Genomic DNA, 24,838 nt, shown 5'->3' with positions numbered 1-24,838 from the left:
TACTCAGAGCTTACTCCTGACTCTGTGCTCAGGGGCCATTCCTAGTGGGACTTGGGGATCATATGTGGCATGGCTTTCTAAACCCAGGTTGGGCTTGTCCAAGACAAGAGCCCTACCCATTACTATTTCTAGCCAATCAAGGATTTTCTTGGTGGTGCATCCTGATAAACAATGGCAGGGTGTGGATGTTCTCACCCATGTGCCCCAATATGGTATGGGCCAGGATGACTTAACCTTTTGAGGTTTGAGGTCTGCTTTTAATAGTCTTTCTGCCTCTCTCCCAGGTGGCAGGCTGCTCTGCCTGTGTCTGGAAGCTCTTCTTTCTTCCTTCCAAACTTCTCTCCTTACTAGCTGCTTTCCTCTCTTCTCTGGCTAGGAGATCAGGTAATCAGCCTGCATTTACCATCTCTGATAAATGGGCTTCTGGCCAGGCCTGCTCAGGGCCTGTGAGTCCAATGCATGTGCAGTAGTGCATGGGCCTGTAGTCTTGGTTCTGGTGACTTGACCTTGGGACTGCTTGTTGGCTGCATCTGTAGCCCGTGTATGCATGGGGGGGGGGCATAGAGGGTGCCTGCCTCCCAGTGGGTAAGATCTTGGCAGAGTCCCTGTTATTGTTGGGGTGTCCAGCTTCTTTAATGCTCAGGGACTGGTGTGTAGAACCAATGTGTTCTATAGCCTCTCCCTTGCTCCCTTGCTCTGCAGATCTGGCAGTGTGGTGGAACCCTAGAGACTCATCCCTGCTCTCATGTTGGCCATGTCTTCCCCAAACAAGCTCCCTATTCACGCAAAAAGGCTCTGGCTAATAGCGTCCGTGCAGCTGAAGTGTGGCTGGATGAGTTCAAAGATCTATTCTACCATCGCAATCCTCATGCCCGCCTGGTGAGTCCCACCTGCGCCCACCCTGCGTGGACAAGTGAGAACAAACTACCTTCCTCTCCCAGCACATCCTGTTCTGAATAGAGAAGGTGAAGTGGGCCTTCATGAGTCTAGTATGGGAAATTTTTATCCCTGTGTTGATTTTTTTTTAATTCAGGTTTTATTTTGTTTTGCAATGCAGACATTTTTTAGTTTGTTATAGTCCCATTCTTTATTTCTGTTTTTGAGAAATACAGTTTTAAGAAAGTATTGTGGTCAGTAATCATAATGTTTACTTCTATTAGTCCCCACAGAAAGTAAAGATCAGTTTAATCTTAGACTAGTTCAATGGAGAAATCTAAATATTCTTGCTTATATAAAATGTATAAATATATAATATGTTTTAGTTGTATATTTGGTAATGGTGAACAATTTTGGCAATAAATAGAGAAAATCAATATTGACCTGATATATTAATAGTTAATGTAATTCCTGTGTTGATTTGAGTCACACACATGCTATGTATTTACTGCAAACCTTGAATTAGGGGATGCTGAGCTTGTTGCTTCTAGGGAAATCAGTAGTGAGATTTCTCTGATCTCCAGTCACTACACATTCTTCAAATTATAGGTATTTTTGTATGTTAGTATGGGCCACACCCAGTGATACTTAGGGATTCTGCCTAGCTCTGCACTCAAGGATCTCTCTTGGTGGTGCTCAGGGGATCATATGTGGTTCCAGGGGCCAAATTGGGGTTGGCTACATAAGGTGAGTGCATGCCCCTGCTGTACCACTCTCTGGCCCCTGATTGCTTTTGAACCATACCTGGAGTTGTTTAGGGGCTACCCCTGACTCAGTGCTTAGGGATTCCTCCTGGCAGTGATCAGGAAACCCTGCAGTGCCAGGATTCAGACCTGAGCTTCCTACATGCTTTTCAGACCACTGAATTATCTTATCTTGTAAGCACATAATATGCCATTTTTTATGTGTGGGTGGTACAGGGATAGGATAGTGTGACACTTGTGCTTTGCCACTCATCCAGATCCTAGCCCTATCTCTGGGCTTTGCTTGCAGGTTTGTTCAGGCCACTGTCCTCAAACCACTAAGAAAGTGTGGTGTATCTAGGGATACCTGCGTGCCTGGAGGTCTCGAGCTCTCATCCTGTTCTAGTTGCTTTGTAGCCATTGGAGTGCCTTGGGGAGTCCCTGTCTAAAGTTAGGCAGCAGGGTCAGGAGGGGGGTATGTGTGTGAGGCTGTCTCCAGACTACCACAGCTCCTTTCCTGGGCACCCCTAGGCCTATCTACCTGTGGGGATGGGGAAGGGGGACAGTGGGGAGATGTGCAGGATCTACAGGACTGACTGTGTGGATCCTTCCTCAGGAGTCCTTTGGAGATGTGACCGAGAGGCGGCAGCTGCGTGAGAAACTCAAGTGTAAGGACTTCAGGTGGTTCCTGGAGAATGTGTATCCTGAGCTGCATGTGCCGGAGGATAGGCCTGGCTACTTTGGAATGGTGAGTGGCCAGATCTGGGGCTGGCAGAATCATCAGACCCTCCACAAGTTAGAGACAGGCCTATTGCCTGGCCTCTTCCAGCCTCTGGCCATTCCCTGCTTCATCCTTTGACTCTTCTCCCCTGGGTGGGAATGGGCCTCAGCTCTAGCATGTAGGTGCTGGGAGCATGTTCAGGACAAGTTTCCATCTTTGATTGTTTCCATAGTCCATTCGATTCACATCACCTTAAGTTCTAGTCTCTGTGGCTAGACCAGTTAGTCACTGCCAACGAAGGGGCCCTCAGGGACTGGAGTTAGGGAAAAGGAGAGTCATTTGTTTTGTTTACCAAAAGACAGTGAAAAGAAATGCTTCTGGGGCCAGAGAGATAGGGGCTAAGGTCCTCAAGTGCTGACCAATTGTCAACCCCAGTATTATCATCAGTGTGCAAATGGTTCCCTGGACACCATTAGGAATGGCCTCTGAGCACTGCTAGTATTGTCTAACCACCTGCCCCCAACCCCCATACAAAAAAGAAATCATTGGACTACAGGGGTTTTGCCACACTCTGTGGTGTTCGGGGAACATTCTGGTGGTACTTTTAGAGCTGAGATTGGTTGAACTGAGATTGGCTGAATCCATCCCCAGTGCCATTTGCTTTAGATAGAAATGCTTTTGATACTTCCTTGGCCACTAAATAATGTTCAGGTATCCCAAAACACAGAGATGATAAGGAAGCTGTCCATGGAACACTTGTTATCAGGATCTTGCCTCTCTTCCTGTCCCTATCCTCTCTTCCACCCTGCTACATTTATCTTTTTCCAAGCACACCCCTGGGGTGGTGGAGTGGTCTTCCCATGCAAATCCCATACAGTGGTCCCTTACTGATGCTTGAGTTCCTTCAGGTGTATCCTGGTGATGAGCTTTGGTCTCTTGGCTTGTTTTCTTTTCCTCATGGATCTTTAGAAACCATTTTTGCAAGTAGCACTAGTATGCTTCAGACAACTTAGTCTGAGGTTTTGCTTTTTTTTTTTTTTTTTGGATAGGGTGTTTAGGTCACACCCAGTGGTACTTGTGGTTATGCCTGGCTCTGAGCTCAGAATTTACTCCTGGCAGGCTCAGGGGACCATATGGGATGCTGGAGTCGGCTGCATGCAGGGCAAATGCTCTACCTGCTGTGCTATCTCTTTGGCCTCCAAGGTTTTACTTTTTTTAAAGACCCACTTGTCCCATTTTTGGCTGGTGGGAGCATCTACCTCTGGTATCGTAGACCTCATGATAATGGCTTTGATGATTGCCTAAATTGGTCATTTTTCATGACTTCATATGTTTTATGTGTCTCACATACTCTTGCTGATCTTCTTCCCAGAACCCTTTCTGGGAAAAGGCAGAAAATAGTAGTTAGAGTCCACAGTCCAGACACCAATGATGATCATTGCTAGTCACTGTCCTGTCATCTAGACCAGCCTGTCCAACATATCAAGCCACACAAGGAATTCTAATGTATTAGATGATGTATTTAAAAAAGAAGCAAGTCAATTTGACTTTTGTTTTTGCGGGCCACACCCAGAGATGCTCAGGGGTTACACCTGACTTTGCGCTCTGGAATTACTTCTAGTTTTGCTCAGGGGACCATATGGGATGCTGAGGATTGAATCCAAGTTCACCGCATACAAAGCAAGCACCTTACCCATTGAACTATCTAGTGAACCCACAAGTAAATATTTACTTCAATATGTACCAGATATTACCATTTCAACACGTAGTAGATATAAAAACTAATATATTGAGCAAGTTTATGTTCTTTTTTATTTTACCTAAGTCTTGGGACTCTGGAATATATTTTAGACTTTTAATACATCTGATTTGTACTAGTCACTTGTCAAGAGCTCAATAATCACCTGTTGCTTATGGATACCATGTGGGGCAGTACTGTGGGGCTTACTCAGTGGAAAGAGAAAGGAAATACACACACACACACACACACACACATATATACATAAATACACATATACATATGCACACATAAGTATATATATATTTTAAAACAAATTTAAAATATGATATTGCAAATTCAATTGTAATTTAAAACTGTGTTTCTTTTCTTGACATCAACAAATGTTTTGGGTTTTGTTTTTTTGTTTTGTTTTTGGACCACACCCAGTGACGCTCAGGGGTTACTCCTGGCTATGCGCTCAGAAGTCGCTCCTGGCTTGGGGGACCATATGGGATGCTGGGGGATCGAACTGCGGTCCGTCCAAGGCCAGCGCAAGCAAAGCAGGCACGTTACCTCTAGCGCCACCACCCGGCCCCGACATCAACAAATGTTAAATGTTAATACAGCCACTTATTTTGGTTTTTTTTTTGTTTGTTTGTTTTTGGTTTTTGGGTCACACCTGGCACCACTCAGGGGTTACTCCTGGCTCTATGCTCAGAAATTGCTCCTGGCAGGCTCGGGGGACCATTTGGGATGCCAGGATTCGAACCACCGTCCTTCAGCATGCAAGGCAAACATTCTATCTCCATGCTATCTCTCTGGCCCCTTGCTTTTATTTTTAATTAGTTTCAAAAATGGTTTTACAACTGCCAGCATTATACTATATGAAGTTGGAGATATCTTTGCAGCTTTGTTAAATAGGATGTATTTCACCAATAAAATGTGGTTAACCATTCTGTATTCTAAAGTTATCTAAAAATCATCAACTTTTAATATATATATATATATATATCTTTATAACTAACTTAAGATGCACACATATTGTAAAGGAAAAGTTTCCCCTGGATTTGCTGACTGCCCTGATACCTACCCCCCTTCACAATTCTGGGAACTTAAGTTTCCCCTGAGTTTCCTGACCGCCTTAAATCATTCCCCTATCTTCACAATTGTGGGAACGTGTAGACCCAGTTATAGTTTAACTTTCTTTCTGTTCCTACATGGTTTTAACCTGGTCATGTTAACCCTGTAAGCTTGCACCTGTACCTTGCAAAAATGTGATTGAGCAAATGCCAGATGTCATGTACTTCCTAAAGCCAATCAATCTACTGTACCTTTCTATTGTTTGAAATACTATATACAGCTTGTAAGCTCATGGCTCAGGGCTGGCAGTTTCTGGCTTATGCTGGATTCTAGACAGCCCCTGCATGCTTGTAATAGAAAATAAAACCCCCTGTTTTTGCATGAGACTGTGGTCTTGGTGTCTTTGAACGGCGCATCGTTCTCCTGGACTTAACAATATATCTGAGGTTTCTTCTTTTTTTCTTTCTTTCTTTCGTGTTTTTGCCATTTCCTTACTATGTTCCCTTTCAGAACATACACAGCTCATTTTGGAATGGGGGTCAGGACCACCAAAGCTAATTTGTCTGGATGACTTGTGAACCCAACCAAATCTAAGATGCTCAGATTGTTTCCTCCCACTCCTGTTCCCAGTTTCCTTTCCAAGATCAAGGTAGAGATCTTTGCTGGATGAGCCAGTGGACTGAGGAATCCTTTCCTTTTCAGGGAGAATTTATCAGAACCATGTAACATTGCACAAAGGCCCAAACAGGCATGGGCTAGGATTTAGGAGGAACAGTTGGGGGTTCTGTGAGATTTGGAAAGAGATTGAGTCTTTCTCTATAGGCTCCTGAAAAGGAGAAGGGAACATGAACCTCTGTGTTACTTGTTCTCAAAGCCAAAGATACCTAAGAGGTGATGTTAAATTAGCTATCATGCATGATGGAGAAAGCATTAGCGTTCTAGACTCAAGACTCAGAAACCGCTTGTGATAGGACCAGCCATACCATTGGCTCTTTGAAGGTTACTGTGACCATCGACCAGAGTCGGGACTGTGATCCATTTGGTGTCAGGTCTCTCTATTGAAGAGTTTGTTGGAGGTACTAATGAACTAGCAAAAGCTCCTTGGTATGTAGTCAAGGCAAAACCATGTCAGGACTAGTGTGGTAATGATTGTGCTAATGAGAAATGAAGCAACATGAACTTTCTGGTTTCAAATCTCCATCTTTCTGTATCTTAGATTTATCTTATTTGTTTGTTTGTTTAGGGTTTAGGGGCCACACCCTGCGGAGGTCAGGGTTTATTCCTGGCTCTGCACTCAGTAATTGCTCCTGGCAGGCTTGGGAGACCGTATGGGATGCCGGGAATCAAACCTGGGTCTGTTTGGTAGGTCACATGCAAGGAAAATGCCTTACTGCTGTGCTATCTCTCTGGCTCTTAGATTTATCTTTTTTTTTAAACGAGTCTTAGAATTTGTGCCTGTAGTGTTGAATGGAAACACTTTTCAAAAGTAGAAACGAAATCAAAGAGATAATACAACTGGTTAAGGTGCTTTTCCTGCACATGGCTAAATTGGTTTCAATCCCTGGTGCCCACATGGTCCTCTAAGCATCACTAAAACTTATCCCTGAGTTCAGAGTTGGGAGTAAGCCCTGAGTGTCACTGTGTGTGACCCCCAAAGCCCAAATTGAATGAATTAATAAAAAGTAAAATTAGAAATATCAGAAACTCAGGCTGGAGTGATAGCTAATGGCAGGGTGTTTGCCTTGCATGCAGACGACCCGCAACAGACCTGGGTTCCATCCCTGGAAGACTCGGTCCTCTGAGTCTGCCAGGAGTGGTTTCTGAGTGCAGAGCCAGGAGTAACCCCTGAGCACCGCTGGGTGTGTGTCCCCTCAAAAAAAAAAAATATCAGAAACGTTTTAAGAATTTACTTTTGATTTTGGTCCACACCTGGGGCGTTGAACTGTACCAACTCATGTGCAAGGCAAGCACCCTCCCCACTGTACTATCTCTCTGACCATAGAAACTCTTACTTTAGGTGACCCGGTTCCTGAGCCAGGCCATTCTCTCATGGCCATTTATCTCCCTCAAAACCTTGGGTGGAATCTGTTATGTATATATCTGAACAGGAACATTCCCATTTTGTTTCCCATTAGCTCCAGAACAAAGGACTACAAGGTTTCTGCTTTGACTATAATCCTCCTGATGAAAGCCAGATTGTGGGACACCAGGTCCTTCTGTATACCTGTCATGGCATGGGACAGAACCAGGTAGGTGAAATTTCTTCTTCTTGGGGGAAGAAGGCAGCATGAGGTTCTGGCTCAAGGGCTTGGGAGCCTGAAAGAGGAAAATATGCGGCTGGAGTGATAGCACAGGCACTTACCTTGAATTTAGCCAACTTGGATTCGATATCTGTCACCCCACATGATTTTTTTTTTTTTTTTTTTTTTGGTTTTTGGGCCACACCCGGCGATGCTCAGGGGTTACTCCTGGCTGTCTGCTCAGAAATAGCTCCTGGCAGGCACGGGGGACCATATGGGACACCGGGATTCGAACCAACCACCTTTGGTCCTGGATCGGCTGCTTGCAAGGCAAACGCACTACCAGGAGTGATATCTGACTGCAGAGCCAAGAGTAATCCCTAAGAATTGCTGGGTATAGCCGATAAACCAAAAAAAAAAAAAAAAAAAAAAAAGGAAAAAAATAAAAAAATATCCTAAATATCCCTTTCTAGACATCTCTACTGAGACTCTATTTAGTATCACACAGTGGCAGTAAATAGAGCTTGGGAGTAGTCTTTTAATTGATAGCTTGAAAAGTCGTTGATCCTAAATTCTTTTTTTTTTTTTTTTTTTTTGTGGTTTTTGGGTCACACCCGGCAGTGCTCAGGGGTTTTTCCTGGCTCCAGGATCAGAAATTGCTCCTGGCATGCACGGGGGACCATATGGGATGCCGGGATTCGAACCGATGACCTTCTGCATGAAAGGTAAATGCCTTACCTCCATGCTATCTCTCCGGCCCCTTCTTTTTTTTTTTTTAACCTGGCTCTATGCTCAGAAATCACTCCTAGTGGGGCTCAGAGAGATAGCATGGAGGTAGGGAGTTTACCTTGCATGCAGAAGGACGGTGGCTCAAATCCCAGCATCCCATATGGTCTCCCGAGCCTGCCTGGAGCGATTTCTGAGCATAGAGCTAGGAGTAACCCATGAGTACTGCTGAGTGTGACCCAAAAACAAAAATAAAACAAAACAAAACAAAAAAAGAAATCACTCCTGGCAGGCTGGGGGATCATATGGGATGCCAGGATTAAAACCACTGTCCTTCTGTATGCAAGGCAAACGCCCTACCTCCATGCTATCTCTCTGGTCCCTAAATATTGGAAAATTTAAAAAAAGAGGGAAATAGATGAGTTTTTTTAAATGAATATTTGACCTCTTCTAATTATAAAGGTAATATAAACTCATTGTAGAATATTAGGGAGGTAGAAAAAGAAGCAAGTAGCAACCAATAGCTCCCAGTAAACCCCCTTTATAAATAAGATGAATTTCTTTTTGTTTTAATTTTATTGATTGATTATTGATTGATTGGTTTTGGGGCCACACCTAGCAGTGCTCAGGGGTCACTCCTGGCTTTGCACTCAGAAATTGGCCCTGGCAGGCTGGGGGACCATATGGATTGCCAGGAATCGAACTGGTTCTCTCTCCCAGATTGTCCGCATGCAAGGCAAATGCCCTATTGCTATGCTATTGCTACGGCCCCAAGACGAACTTCTTGTTCATCTTTCACTTATACACAGACTCTGACCTCTGTGGTTTGTTTGTTTTTGGATTTTTTTGGTCACACCCGGCAGCGCTCAGGGGTTACTCTTGGCTCTACACTCAGAAATCGCCCCTGGCAGGCTCAGGGGACCATATGGGACATCGGGATTCGAACTACCAACCTTCTGCATGCAAGGCAAATGCCTTGCCTCCATGCTATCTCTCCGGCCCTGACCTCTGTGTTTTAAATAGTTGCTATCATCATATTTATATAGCTTATGTTTGATTATGTCCTCTTGCATCATCATCTGTACATTCTCAGACATCTTTTTGGAATATCATTCCTGTTGGCTTTTTGGCAGTTTTGGAGTGGTTAAGGTGAATTATTTTCTGTCTTGGCATTTGTGCAGTAATGACTAATACTAATACAAATACTAATACAAAGTGTGCTAATAGTTTGGTCAGAGAAAAAAAGAAAAAGGAAAAACACAGATCTGGGTAGGGAGTCTTAGGGCCCAGTCTCTTGGTTTCCAGGGAGAGACTGGAGTTGACATTTTTCTTGGTCTGTGTGTGAACCAGGTTTCCCTGCTTGTAGAGCAGCTCCTGCCTGCACACAGCACATTGTAATTCTAAGGTACTGTTTCTGTCCTTGATTTTCCAGGATAGGTGAAAAGGCCTGAAGAACAGAGAAAAAGGACAGCTCTAGGCCTCAGAGTCCTTTACTCTGGCACTGAGATAGTTCTGACAGCTTTTCTGACAGCTCAGGGGAGGGACAGTGGACTCCATTGTAGGGCCTCACCATACTCCCTACATACCCCTAGGAATAAGACTGGCAGGAAAAGGGCCCCCATGCCTCTGGTCAAATACTTTCATATACTGTGTGGACACTGGGATGACCAAGCAGATAGGCCAGTCTGGTGCATGAAAGCCAATGCTTCTGGAACCTGTGATCTGACCACAAAATGGTTTTTGTTCATCCTTCTGTGCCTGACAGTAACCACTACCTATTGATGGCTTCTTTTCAGTTTTTTGAATATACATCCCAGAAGGAGATTCGCTATAACACCCACCAACCTGAAGCTTGTGTAGCTGTTCAGGCAGGAGCAGAGATCTTGGTGATGGAACTCTGCCAGGATCTCACCCCTGAGAATCATCAGTTTCTCCTGCGGCCGGTGAGTGGGCAGTGTGGTCCATGCTGTCAGTCCCTGGGGATATGTGAGGGGGCCACAGCCCAGGAGCTGGAAAGGAAAGCATTTTCTGCAGAGTATCTTGGGGAGGTGGCTGGGACAAGGGACATGACTGTGAACAGCCCATCTTGCAGAGTTGATAATGCTTTGTCTGTCTCCTTCCATTCATCTGGAGTTACGTGGGGATTGGAAGAGCGGCAGACCTGATGTTGAAGATGAAATGGGGTTTCATTAAAGCAGATATGAGGTTAGATTCAGGTGGAAGTCACTGTACTTCTCTAAACCTCATTTTCCACAACTCTAAAATTAGACGACTATCAGGGGAGATGGTATAGGGATACTAAAGCAGGCACTCAATCCTGGATTTATCACCAGTAGCACATGGCCCTCCTAAGCTTCTGCAGGTGTTGCCCTGGAGGTCTCTGAGTGCCACTGGGTTGGCCCTCATCACCCCCAACTTTTCAGGGAACCAGCAGCGGCATCCTATCCTTAGGTCCTAGCATTTAGCCAGATGGCCCGCTTGGCCCAAAACCCAGGCCCAAAATTCTATTACTGCTCCAGAGGTCCCCCTCCAATAAATATATAAAATCTTATATTAATAAAATGCCAACAGCCTTCCCCAACTCTAGGAAGGATTGGGTGGATGATTGGAAGTATTCCTTGCAAGCTGTAACATCTGGGTAGCCATTTTTAGCACACGCCTGAAAGATAAGACACATTTTTCTTTTCATTTTTGTTTTGTTTTGTTTTTGGGTCACACCCTGTGATGCTTAGTGGGTTACTCCTGGCTCTGTGCTCAGAGATTGCTCCTCTTTTACGAGGGGGACCATTTGGGGTGCCAGGGATCAAACCTGGATTGGCCTCATTGTGCTATTGCTATGGTCCAAGACATGATTTACTAAGGTATTTGCCCTGCATAGGGCCATATTAGTTTAATCCCCAACACTGCATATGGTACCCCAAGTCCTTCCAGGAGTGACCTCTGTGTAACCAATTATGCCCCAACATCCCATTCTCACTCTCAAATTAATATCACTTGCAGAGAGGGAGAAAATCATTGCCTTTGGGGAATTGGGAATTGGCAGATAGTGTGCTCTCCCCCAACCCTCCTGTTCTGAACTGAGAGGGGATTAAAGCCAAATTTCCTGAAACTTCCTTTAGGAACTTAATAGGCATCACGAGAAATGGAAGTAGTTGACCTAAGAAAAGTAAAAATGAGTAAGTAAGGAAGACCTTTTTGGTCCTGATTGCCCTCAAGTAAGTATATCAGGAAGGACAAGACATGATAGAGCAGAGCCTCAGAGCTGCCAGCAGGCAATAATCCCCTTGGCCCTGACAGTGGCATCTGGAAGGGTGATGATTCTCACTTCCCAAGGGAGGCCTGTTTGACTGCCTTGGTCTCTGTACCTTCCTGCATTGCCTTCACCAGGCACTTCTAGAAATATTTCTGAAAGGAAAAAAAAATTACCCTATGTGCCTAAAAATAATATTTTAAGGGAAAATCCTCTCAGAAATTTCTTGTCATTCTCTGGAACATTGGTGCCTGTGATCTTTCCTAGGATGGATCTTTGTTTCACGAACAGTCGAAGAAATGTGTTCAAGCAGAGAAGGCAGCCAGTGACAAGTTCGTTCCACTCTTACGGGACTGCACCCTCTCGAGCAGTCAGCAGTGGTTCTTTAAGGAACGCATATTGTGAGTGGGGGGGATGGGATACACCAGAAGTGAGGCCCTGACCCCTGGGCCCAGCGAAGATGAACTGAGCGCAATAACAGAGTGTCCACTCAGCTGCTCTCCTCCCAAGGAGTCCTGCGGAGATCACCTGACTTTGGTGGAAGTAGATTTGGACTTGGTTACAAAAATGTGAATCCATTTGGTACTGGTTTTGAAACATTTGCCATTGTTCCCAAATACCCAGTTTTCAAAGGATAACCATAAAATGTTCACTTGTGATTATCAGGGAATTAAAATCTTTACATATTTTTTTTACTTATTTCCTATTGTGTCGTCTTATTCTCTCTCTCAAAAAAAAAAAAGGTACCATTTCGTTAATATTTGCAGCAGTGCCCAAGTATAAACGTGTGCCATGTGCGGAATTAGACTCATCTCATATACTTTGCATGTTTTTCCTCAGTATAGACTCTAGGTATCTGGCCTTAATTTCTCAGGCCATTGAGATATTACTACATATATGCATATTTAACAATGAATTCTATTTGGCTATTTATTTTGGTGGGGGAAAACCAGCTGTGTTCAGGACTTCCTCCTGACTGTACTAGTGCATACTTCTGGCAGTGCTCAGGGTATCATATGAGGTGCCAGAGATCAAACCTAAGTTTTTCCTATGAAGGCAAGTGCCCTACTTGCTATATTGGCTCTTCAGCCTTACTATTTGTTTTTATGTTGCTATCAGAGTCAAAACTTTTTTATTTTGGCCACACCCAGTGGTGTTGGCTCTGCACTCAGGAATTACATCTGGCAGGCTCAGGGTACTGTATGAGATGCCAGGAATTGAACCCAAGTCAGCTGTGTTCAAGGCAATTTGCCTTACTCACTGTACTATCACTCTGGCATCAACACAATTAAAACTCTTTTTTTTTGGGGGGTGGGGTGTTTACACCCAGCAATGCTCAGGGGTTACTCCTGGCTCTATGCTCAGAAATCGCTCCTGGCAGGCTCGGGGGACCATATGGGATGCTGAGATTAAAACCACTGTCCTTCTGCATGCAAGGTAAATGCCCTACCTCCATGCTATCTCTCTGGCCTAAAATTCTTGTTTATTCTCCCTAAAATTCTTGTTTATTGTTTGTGTTAGCCAACCATGGTGAACCAAACATATTGGATCAAAGGATACATATAATTTTTAAACTAGCTCATGGGATAGTCTTATGACAATGCCTCGCTGTAGATCAGGGGTCTCAAACTCGTGGCCCGCAGACTATTTGTGGCCCTCTGTACAACATTTTGTGGCCCTGCCCTAGAGCAATCTTTTTTTGTTTTGTTTTTTAGTTGTTTAGGTCACACACCCCCAATGTTTAAGGCTTACTACTGACTTTGCACTCAAGGATCACCCCGACTTTTCCTCTTGCGGCCCCCAGGTAAATTGAGTTTGAGACCCCTGCATGAATTTTCTAAGCTCCCACAGTAATTTTAGTTATTTATTCCTTACATAGTTATTTCTGCTATAAGTTTAAAGCAGGTTTAAAATATTTTTAGTTTTTAGTCACAGTGTTGGGGCGAATCAATGTTCTATATGAATTCTATTTTATAATTTGTACATTAGTAACATGTAGTATAGATAATTTTAGGGTTTTTTGTTTTGTTTTGTTTTGGTTTGGTTTGGTTTGGTTTTGGGGCCACACCCGGCATTGCTCAGGGGTAACTCCTGACTGTCTGCTCAGAAATAGCTCCTGGCAGGCACGGGGGACCATATGGGACACCGGGATTCGAACCAACCACCTTTGGTCCTGGATCGGCTGCTTGCAAGGCAAACACCGCTGTGCTATCTCTCTGGGCCCAGATAATTTGAGTTTTTAAAAGTTTTGTCTGAAGCAGCTGCTGCTAAGTTTTTCACATTAACTTTGGTTTGTGACGAGTCCAGAGACAACTCTGAGATCTGATCAACAGATAAAATCAATATACATGAAGGTTGGGGCCCAGAGAGATAGCCTTGCAAGCAGCCAATCCAAGACCAAAGGTGGTTGGTTTGAATCCCGGTGTCCCATATGGTCCCCCGTGCCTGCCAGGAGCTATTTCTGAGCAGACATCCAGGAGTAACCCCTGAGCAACACCAGGTGTGACCCAAAGACCAAAAAAAAAAAAAAACATGAAGAAAGAAAAGTTTTCTACAAACAGTCTGATGTGCGAGAAGATTAGAGTGTAAATGACAAAAAAGTTTCATTTTGCTTCGGGCTCTTTTTGATATCATGGCCTCAGAGGGATCCTTATCATCCTAAGAACTCAAGTGTTCTGGACTGAGTCAGTTTGAGCTACCTTAACCACTCTGATGACCAAGCTGGGAGGAGAGTTATGGGGCTTAAATGACATAGAGCAGTTGAGGGCTTACTTGGGTCTCCAGCACAGAGTAAGGGTATACAAAATTTCCATTTTCATATGTGTGTGTGTGTGTGTGTGTGTGTATGTGTGTGTGTGTGTGTGTGTGTGTGTAATGTAGTTACTTAGTGTGATTGAATAGTTTCTCTGTAGGCAGGGACAAAGTGTTAGGCCATTCCAGCCCCCTCCTTTCTGCCCATTAAGGTTTGTACAAAGCAGGTGTGAAGCCAGACTGAGTGTGAAGTTGGGGTTCCTTTGGGGCCCATCCTCCCTTTCTGTAGCAGCCATGTCTGATCTGGAGGAGAGGTATTTGCTTCTCCATGCTGAGAGGAGGCCTTTGTTGGGAATCTATCTTCAGGGTATGTTTCTGCACTGACCACTTCCCTAAGCTCTGGGGCTCATTACTTCTATTTCTGCCACCATCCACTTGCAATTATCGGTAAGAAGGAAAAAGCAGCCCGCTGAACCCGGACCCAGAGCATATGACCATTCAAACCACTGGAACACTCAATGGCATACCACAGACTTATGCTACAGCCCTACTCATAGAACATGTTTTTGGCAAATCACTACTTCCCTTTTATTTTTTCGTTTTTCTCTTTCTCTCTTCTTCCTTCTACTTCTTTTTTCCCCTCTCTTCTTTATTCTTCATCAATTCAATTTAATTAAAAAATAAAGGGGGGGCGGAGAGATAGCACAGTGGTGTTTGCCTTGCAAGCAGCCGATCCAGGACCTAAGGTGGTTGGTTCGAATCCTGGTGTCCCATATGGTCCCCTGTGCCTGCCAGGAGCTATTTCTGAGCAGACAGCCAGGAGTAACCCCTGAGCATCGCTGGGTGTGGCCCAAAAACCAAAAACCAAAAACCGAAAAAAAGCTCTCTCTGTCTATTGCACCTTAGAAAGGTACCTCTATATTTAAGATGCAGCGGACAACACTACAGAGGGTAACCACATTATAGTCCTCACCACCACATTGCTTAGTACTCTAGATGCAAAAACTGTGCTTATCCTAAAAAGCTTCAGCCACTATATAATCCTGAAACCTTTATTTAGCAAAGACCACCCCCCTCAGTGATGAAGAGCCTCAAAAGAGGAAACCATTCAATATCGACTCACCAGCCCAATCCTCTTTAACTTATTTTTACCATATTTACTTATTCTTCTTTTCTCTTCTCTCTTATTTTTTGTTTCTCCTCCTTTTCTCTCCTAAGCCATATCTTAACCAACTATTTATCTTTTCTTTTTTTTTTGGTTTTTGGGCCACATCCGGTAACGCTCAGGGGTTACTCCTGGCTATGCGCTCAGAAGTTGCTCCTGGCTTGGGGGACCATATGGGACACTGGGGGATCGAACCTCGGTCCATCCAAGGCTAGCGCAGGCAAGGCAGGCGCACCTTACCTTTAGCGCCACCGCCCAGCCCTATTTATCTTTTCTTAACTCTGTCATATCTTAAGAACTCAGATCCAGCCTATGAGGGTCAGACCTCCAACAGCAATCTAAGAATAGAACACTAATGTCTGTCTTTATGTGGGCATGAGTTTGTAGACAGTGGACTCCTCTCTGATTGTCAAACCTAAAATGTAAACAAGCCATGCCTAAAATGTGTATAGTCCTTAATATATTATCCCCCTTCCCCTTTCAGAAATCCTTTTATCCTTTCATTCCCCATCCAGATAGAGTATCCTTCCTTATTTAATGCTTTTTACCCTCAGTTATTAACTCATCAGGTACCGAGACCAACCTCCTGCTCCAATAAACTACCACCAAGCTCCCAAACCTAAGGGACACCCTTCCAGCCCCACATCACATGCCTTGGCAAGAAACTACAGTCAACACACCTGCTGACTCATGCTTTATGGCCCTTTTTCTTACCCTCCTAATCGTGAACTGTCGCATGCTACTGACCCAGTCCCAGAAGGACCCCCAGCCCAAGGACACTACCTGATCCTTTATGGCTGCAAAACATTCCTCAAACTCAACAAGACATGATGTGTGATGAAAAACTGCCCTGGAGTTCACCCCCTGCAAAAGACTCAATCCTATATTTCCTTTATGTGTTTAATACCTCCATAATAATACCTCCTAGTCTGTTTATTCCCAAAAGTAAGTTAGCCTCGTAAACAGCATTTTTCTTTAATGCCTTTTTAAAATGCATTATTATTTTTTTCTTCTATTTCTTTTTTCATGAACTGAAAAGCAATGAGCAGTATTTTGAGAACCTTTCCCTTTATTGATAGGCAGAGTCAGCCTTAGTTAAGTACAACCCAATCCTCTGGGGTGAGTTGGGTCCAGGTCCAGGCCTGGTGGCAGACTGCTTCACCTTTTAAGCTTTGTGTCCTTGTTGGCATCCATCTTGGGGAAGAGACCTCTTTTGTCTGTTTGGTTTTGAACTACACCCAGTGTGCTTAGGAGTTTCTTCTGGCTTTGTACTCTGGAATCATTCTTGGTGAACCTTAGGGGACCATTTGGGATGTCAGAATAATGATAGGGAAGAAATGGACATTAAGAAAACAACCCCATTCACAATAGTGCCACACAAACTCAAATATCTTGGAATCAACTTGACTAAAAATGTGAAGGACCTATACAAAGAAAACTATAAAAACTCTGCTCCAAGAAATAAGATAGGACACGCGGAAATGGAAACACATACCCTGCTCATGGATTGGCAGGATTAACATCATCAAAATGGCAATACTCCCCAAGGCATTATACAGATTTAATGAGATCCCTCTAAAGATACCCATGACATTCTTCAAAGAAGTGGATCAGGCACTTTTGAAATTCATTTGGAACAATAAACACCCTAGAATAGCTAAAGCAATCATTGGGAAAAAGAATATGGGAGGAATTACTTTCCCCAACTTTAAACTGTACTACAAAGCAATAGTTATCAAAACAGCATGGTATTGGAATAAGGACAGACCCTCAGATCAGTGGAATAGGCTTGAATACTTAGAAAATGTTCCCCAGACATACAATACCTAATTTTTGATAAAGAAGCAAGAAATCCTAAATGGAGCAAAGAAAGCCTCTTCAACAAGTGGTGCTGGCACAACTGGCTAGCAACTTGCAAAAAATTGAACTTAGACCCCCAGCTAACATCATGTACGAAGATAAAATCCAAATGGCTTAAAGACCTCGATATCAGACCCGAAACCATAAGATATATAGAACAACACATAGGCAAAACACTTCAGGACATTGAGACTACAGGCATATTCAAGAAGAAAACTGCACTCTTCAAGCAAGTGAAAGCAGAGATTAACAGATGGGAATATATTAAGCTGAGAAGCTTTTGCACCTCATAGGAAATAGCGCCCAGGATACAAGAGCCACCCACTGAGTGGGAGAAACTATTCACCCAATACCCATCAGATAAGGGGCTAATCTCCAAAATATACAAGGTACTGACAGAAATTTACAAGAAAAAAACATCTAATCCCATCGAAAAATGGGGAGAAGAAATGGACAGACACTTAGACAAAGAAGAAATACAAATGGCCAAAAGACACATGAAAAAATGCTCCACATCACTAATCACAGGGAGATGCAAATCTAAACAGCTATGAGGTACCACCTCACACCCCAGAGATTGGCACACAAAGAATGAGAATAAACAGTGTTGGCGGGAATGTGGAGAGAAAGAAACTCTTATCCACTGCTGGTGGGAATGCCGTCTAGTTCAACCTTTATGGAAAGTGATATGGAGATTCCTCCAAAAACTGGAAATCGAGCTCCCATACGATCCAGCTATACCACTCCTAGGAATATACCCTAGGAACACAATAATACAATACAAAAACCCTTTCCTTACACCTATATTCATTGCAGCACTATTTACCATAGCAAGACTCTGGAAACAACCAAGATGCCCTTCAACAGATGAGTGGCTAAAGAAACTGTAGTACATATACACAATGGAATACTATGCAGCCATCAGGAGAGATGAAGTCATGAAATTTTCCTATAGATGGATGTACATGGAATCTATTATGCTGAGTGAAGTAAGTCAGAGGGAGAGAAAAAGATGCAGAATGGTTTCATTCATCTATGGATTTTAAGAAAAATGAAAGACATTTTTGCAATAATTTTCAGAGACAAAAGAGAGGAGGGCTGGAAGGTCCAGCTCATGACATGAAGCTCACCACAAAGAGTGATGAGTGCTGTTAGAGAAATAACTACATTGAGAACTATCCTAACATTGTGAATGAATGAGGGAAGTAGAAAGCCTGTCTAGAGTACAGGCAGGGGTGGAGTGGGGAGGAGGGAGATTTGGGATATTGGTCATGGGGATGTTGTAGTGGTGAAGGGGGGTGTTCTTCACATGACATGAAATTATACAACTACAATCATATTTGTAATCATGGTGTTTAAATAAAGATATATATACACACACATATATATATAAAGTTGCTGGCCACCAGGGGCCGGGGAGATAGCATGGAGGTATGACATTTGCCTTGCATGCAGAAGGAAGGTGGTTCGAATCCCGGCATCCCATCTGGTCTCCTGAGCCTGCCAGGAGCGATTTCTGAGCATAGAGCCAGGAGTAACCCCTGAACGCTGCCGGGTGTGGCCCAAACACCAAAAAAAAAAATGTTTTATTTATTTAATTTTTTTTTGGGCCACACCCGTTTGACGCTCAGGGGTTACTCCTGGCTATGTGCTCAGAAATCGCCCCTGGCTTGGGGGGACCATATGGGACGCCGGGGGATCGAACCGCGGTCCGTTCCTTGGCTAGCGCTTGTAAGGCAGACACCTTAGCTCTAGCGCCACCTTCCCGGCCCCTATTTATTTAATTTTTATTTATTTTTATAATTTTGGCCATAACCAGTGATGCTCAGAGGTTATTCCTGGCTCTGTGCTCAGAAATCACTCAAATTATATTTAATTTTGTGAAATATATAACTTTGAAATTTGGTACCACATATTATTTTTCCCATGTTTATAATTTGTTCTCCAAACATAGATCTATTTTCTTTTTTTTTTTTTTTTTTTTTTTTTTTTTTTTTTGTTTTTTGGCCACACCCGGTAACGCTCAGGGGTTACTCCTGGCTATGCGCTCAGAAGTCGCTCCTGGCTTGGGGGGCCATATGGGACGCCGGGGGATCGAACCGCGGTCCGTCTCCTAGGCTAGCGCAGGTAAGGCAGGCACCTTACCTCCAGCGCCACCGCCCGGCCCTATCTATTTTCTTTTTTCCCAACTCATTGAAGATGCTCCCTTTAGGTCCTGGAGAGATAGCACAGAGGAGAGGGCATTTGCTTTGCATGTGCAGCCAACCCAGGCTCAATTCCTGGTATCCCATATGGTGCCCTGAGCCAGCCAGGAGTGATTCCTAAGTGCAGCACCAGGAGTAAACCCTGAGCATCACCAAGTGTGGCCCAAAAGGAAACCAACAAAAAAGACACTTCCTTGGGGCCAGAGAGATAGCATGGAGGTAAGGTGTTTGCTTTTCATGCAGGAGGTCATCGGTTCGAATCCTGGTGTCCCATATGGTCCCCCGTGCCTGCCAGGAGCAATTTCTGAGTCTGGAGCCAGGAATAAACTCTGAGCACTGCTGGGTCTGACCCAAAAACCACACACACACACACACACACACACACACACACACACACACACACACACACACACAAAAGACACTCCCATCAATATGTAGCAGAGTCCCAGGTACATGGACTTTTCCAAGAGTCAAGATTTCTTCTATCTCTGCCATTCTAGTTGTTAGTTCTCAAATATATTTTAAATTTTTCTGCTGTGTTTTTTCTCTCCCAAATGAATGAACTTATAGGTTTAATTTGAAATTACTGTTGGTAATTTGACTGGTTATGTAGTATATTCTAAGTCTATAAAAATATTACGGTCTGAAGTATATATATATATACATATATATGTGTGTGTGTAAGTATATACATATACTATATATATACATATATATATATATATATATAGGCTACACTGAAGAATCATATGTCTTACCTGCTCATACTGAACATGAACCACTGTCCCAGAATAGCATTGCTCACATAACCACATTTTGTCTCGGCTTATCCTAGGACTATTCTGCCCTCTTGTTGCTTTTCATCCCAGGAACTTCCTTCCCTCTGGTCTCTAGTTTCTTTATAGTGCATATCTGTACCAGATAATCAGGTGACTTTGCCCATATATCTATAGTTAGATTTATAATTGTGCTCTGTTAGAATGAAGGCTTATTGAAGTCAAGAATTCATTGTTCTACTCAATATTCAAAAAAAAATTCAATCTTTAAGATACATCAGCGGGCCCGGAGAGATAGCACAGCGGCGTTTGCCTTGCAAGCAGCCGATCCAAGACCTAAGGTGGTTGGTTCGAATCCCGGTGTCCCATATGATCCCCCATGCCTGCCAGGAGCTATTCTGAGCAGACAGCCAGGAGTTACCCCTGAGCACCGCCAGGTGTGGTCCAAAAACCAAAAACCAAAAAAAAAAAGACATCAGCATGCACTTGGTATTTGTAAACTGAACGAGTTTAGACTAATTTTGTATCATTTGAATCATACTACCTTGAAGGGTGAGGTTTTCTCCAAGACTGGTTATAGATGGATCCCCAAAGAGGTCCCAGAATGGGAAATATATTCCTATCCCCCTGACCCTTAGGGCAGGGAAAGGATCCTGGTGATATTTTTCTTCAGCAAATAATCCACACAGACAGGAGGGTAAAAAGGCGAGTAGGTAGGATGCAGAATCCTTTGTCAGCCTGCTGGCAGCTCCAAAAGCCCGAGTCCAACAGCTAACTGCCCAAACCCTGAACTCCTAGCTCGACCTGAACAGCGCCCCCACCTGGAAGGTAGTAGGTGGAAAAGCAGGCAAAGAAACTGAAATAGAAGAGACATATTCTAATACTCACACAGAAAACATTTGTAGTAAATGTAGTAAACAACTGTTTACTTCTCATTGCAATGAGAGCTAATGTACTCTAAGTAAACATAGTATCTTATAGAGGAAGAGCATGGAGAAGAATGTAGGGGAAGCTTTCATTTGGTGATCTGGAGGAAAGGGGCAAAGGCTTGGTTTAGGTTGTGCGGGAACATGGAAGAAATTCTATGATACAACATCTTTAGCTAGAAGACAAGATATAAAGCTAAAATTGGAGTTGGTAGCATCATCAGAGTGGGTAGTGTGGGCCTGTCAAATATTCATTATTTCTGTTTGTACCCAGTATGAGTTCAGAGAAGAGTCCCTCTTGTCTTCTCAATCATGACACTAGAATGACCATGCATGATGGTAATGTCCTATGACGTTGTACATACTCCTGAAGGACCTGTGGTTATTGCCAGGTCTATTCCTGTAAGCAGGGTTGCTATTACTATTCTCACTGTCTTTTAACTCAAGGACTCCACATTAGAAGATCACTAATAAGCAAATATATATGCATAAGAATAAAAGGTATTTCATTAAAACAAAAATGCCCTCTGAACAAAGGTAAACTTAGAATCTCTGAGAACCAAAGACATTTATGCCTTATAGATTGAGTATACAAGAGTATGAAGGCAAGGCTGAATGTGAATAAAGCTGGTGGAACCCTTGTGTATAAGTAGGTTCTATAAGATAAAGCATGAAAGGTTCTCAAAGTGACATCTTCCAAGATTGCATGCAAATGGCTCACAGACACTTCAGGAATAATGTTAGGGGCTGGAGAGATGGGGAGCGGGAGACACTTGCCTTGTGTGATCCCCTGGTACCACATATTTGAGTGCTGAGCCAAAAATAAGCTTGAGCACCACTATGTATGACTGAAAATTTTTTAAATTGGTAATTAAAAGAAAGAAAAATGTAGAGAAAATACATCATCACACAGGAAGCCAGATGAACCAGTGACCTCAAGGCCTCATCCTGTTGATTCTGTAACCCACTTCCTGTTCTTGAAGAGTTATTTTCAGTTACCCTTCCCTCTTATAAATATTCTTTGACACAAAAGGATGAGAGGTAGACCAATAATACATCTGAGTACATGAGAACATGAGTATGATAGAAAATATATTTGTCCAGGGGTTTTTCTGTGCTAGTATTGAGGATATTAAAAAAAATGATCATGGGGACTGGAGAGGTAAAATGGAGCTAAGGTGTTTGCCTTGCATGCAGAAGGTAAGTGGTTCAAATCCCAGGATCCCATATGGTCCCCCTGAGCCTGCCAGGAGCGATTTCCGAGCATAGAGCCAGGAGTAACTTCTGAGCATTGCCGGGTGTGACCCAAAAACAAAAACAAAAAAAGAAAAAAGAAAAGAAAAAAAGAAAAAGAAAAAGAAAAAAAATGATCATGAGGCCTCCATCTTCTGAGATTCAGATAGGGTGGAGATAGGGCACATAATGATAGTAGAGTGGGTAGGTACTTGTTTTGGAAACAGTGAACTCCAGTTTGCTCCCCAGCATCCCATACGTTCCCTCAAGCCCGCCAGTCCTGATTCTTGAGTGAAGTGCTAGAAGTAAGCCCTGAGCATCACCATATGTGGCAAACAAACAAAAATGAAAAAAAAAAAAAAAGGATGAAGATCAAGTTTCCAACAAGCTAAAATGTAAAAACAAAACAATAGAGAGAATTTTGTAGAACTAGGAAATTTCAGTGTTGTAGGAATTCAGGTGAGACTTGAGACTTTGTTTTTCTTTCGCTGTTGTTGTTGTTGTTGTTTTGGCCACAACTGGCAATGCTTGGGTTACTCCTGACTCTGCACTCAGAAATTATACCTTGCAAAGCTTGAGGGACTATATGGGATGAAGAGGATTGAACCCAGGTTGGCTACATGTCAGGCAAGGGCTTTACCTGCTGTTCTATCTCTCTGTCCCTTATTTTTTGGTTGTGAATTACTATTTTAACATAGTTATTCATAATTGGGTTTCAGGCATAAAATAATCAAGCACCAATCCTTTTACCAGTGTCCCCTGCCCTTTATCAATGTCCCTAGTTTTCCTCCTGCCCCTCAGCCTGCCTTCATGGTAGACACTTTTTTCTTTTGACACTGTTTGCAATACTGTTACTGAAATCATATCATACCTCCTTTCAGCACCCAGTTCTAATCCAGATTGACCACTTTCCTCATCAATGTTATAGTGGCTGAGACATTATTAGCCTGGTTATTAAGCTGGCTTGAGATGTTAATAAGCTTCCTAGGATTGACATATGAGTACTGAAGAAATTTGAATATTCTTTTTTTTCTTTATTTTATTGTAAGAATTTATTCAAGAGACAAAATTGATTAACATATTGAGGTAAACTGACATAACATAATATAGTAACATAACATAACATATAATTAATATAATAATACATGTGAGTCAAAGAACATTTCTGAATAAAACACAATTTTTTTATCATAATGACTTACATATCTTTCACAGTAGTATTTTAGGTACATATTAACATTGAATCAGGGGAATATCTATCACCACCAGTGTTGTCCTCCCTTCATCCCTGTTCCCAAGCATATATCCCTTTCTCCTTCCTTTATCCCCCAGAATGCTAGTGTAACTAAAAGCATATATGTTAACACTAATGTAAGCCTTTTTTTTTTTTTTTTGCATTGAATATCCTTTTTAGAGAGTAAAATAAGTGAGAGTAATGGAGATGAGGTTCTAGGACTGGACCTGGCTAGACTTAGAAAAGTTAAGTGGAGCAAGAACTTCTTGTAACTTCAAGTTGCTCCTTGGACTGGAGCACCTGTGAGACCTCAGATCTAATCCTTGATACCATGGTACCACACAGTACTTCTAGCACCAACAGGAGCCTGGAACACTGTAGAAGTGGCCCCAAAATAAAAACAGAAATCTGGGATCAGCAGAAATACAAATCCCAGCCTAGCATGCCAGCTTCTGGGAAGCAGAGCCTACCCCCTACCTTTTAGTGGCGTCCAGAGCTCCCCAGACCCACAACCTTCAGGACTCCCTGCCTCCTGCCAATTGCACTCTAGACTTCAGTAAAAGTCTTTCCTCTTTGCAAATGTCAATGTCCAATGTTTGGCTTTCTAGTAGCTAGGAAGAATATGAGCTAGGAAGTCAGGTCATATTTTGGTTCATTCATACCAACAACCCTATCTTATAGAGACAAACAATTACAGTTGCTAAGCCAGTCATGGCCTTCCCATCACTCATCTCCTGTTCTCCTTGCTCTTCCTTCCACATGTTAAAAGTGTCACTCCTGTGAGTATGTGGGGATGGGATCCAGAATGTCCAAAGGCACTGATGGAAATTCTGTCCAACACCAGAATCAAGAAAGGAGCCTAATGTGCAAAATCTTTCTCCCTTGTTCTGCTTTGCTCATAGTTTCAGTTCCTAGTGTCCACATTTGGCAAGATCCTCCTCGGGCATGTGTCAGGCCAGGAAGTGTTGTCTTTGCAGAAAGAACATTTGAGGGACATTTATGAAAGCTGTCTCTTACAGTCTTCAGATGGGGAATAGAAATGTATTCAAATAACTCTTCCTCATTCATCTTGTTGGCTCATTTGGTATCCATTTTATACTTACAACTTTGCCCATGAAAGTAGGAGATACCACAAAAAGAAAGAAAGAAAGAAAGAAAGAAGAAAGAAAGAAAGAAAGAAAGAAAGAAAGAAAGAAAGAAAGAAAGAAAGAAAGAAAGAAAGAAAGAAGGAAGGAAGGAAGGAAGGAAGGAAGGAAGGAAGGAAGGAAGGAAGGAAGGAAGGAAGGAAGGAAGGAAGGAAGGAAGGAAGGAAGGAAGAAAATAAACACTGTGC

The 24,838-nt window shown here is 43.0% G+C and overlaps 1 protein-coding gene across 1 annotated transcript in view; it reads left to right on the top strand.

The window, feature by feature from the left end:
- GALNT12 (polypeptide N-acetylgalactosaminyltransferase 12) overlaps window positions 1-12,049 on the top strand; it is a 37,601-nt gene extending 25,552 nt beyond the window's left edge. The window contains exons 6-10 of the mRNA XM_049784146.1: window positions 703-879; window positions 2,236-2,367; window positions 7,276-7,389; window positions 9,903-10,049; window positions 11,624-12,049. Of these exons, the coding sequence (XP_049640103.1) occupies window positions 703-879; window positions 2,236-2,367; window positions 7,276-7,389; window positions 9,903-10,049; window positions 11,624-11,761 (708 nt within the window). The 3' untranslated portion in view covers window positions 11,762-12,049. The remainder of the gene's footprint in view (window positions 1-702; window positions 880-2,235; window positions 2,368-7,275; window positions 7,390-9,902; window positions 10,050-11,623) is intronic.
- The last annotated feature ends 12,789 nt before the right edge of the window (window positions 12,050-24,838 follow it).

The sequence above is a fragment of the Suncus etruscus genome, chromosome 1 (assembly GCF_024139225.1).
Source record: "Suncus etruscus isolate mSunEtr1 chromosome 1, mSunEtr1.pri.cur, whole genome shotgun sequence".
Classification (NCBI taxonomy): Eukaryota; Metazoa; Chordata; class Mammalia; order Eulipotyphla; family Soricidae; genus Suncus; species Suncus etruscus.
Note: the sequence above shows the minus strand (reverse complement) of the source record. Positions and strands in the feature narration are given on the sequence as shown.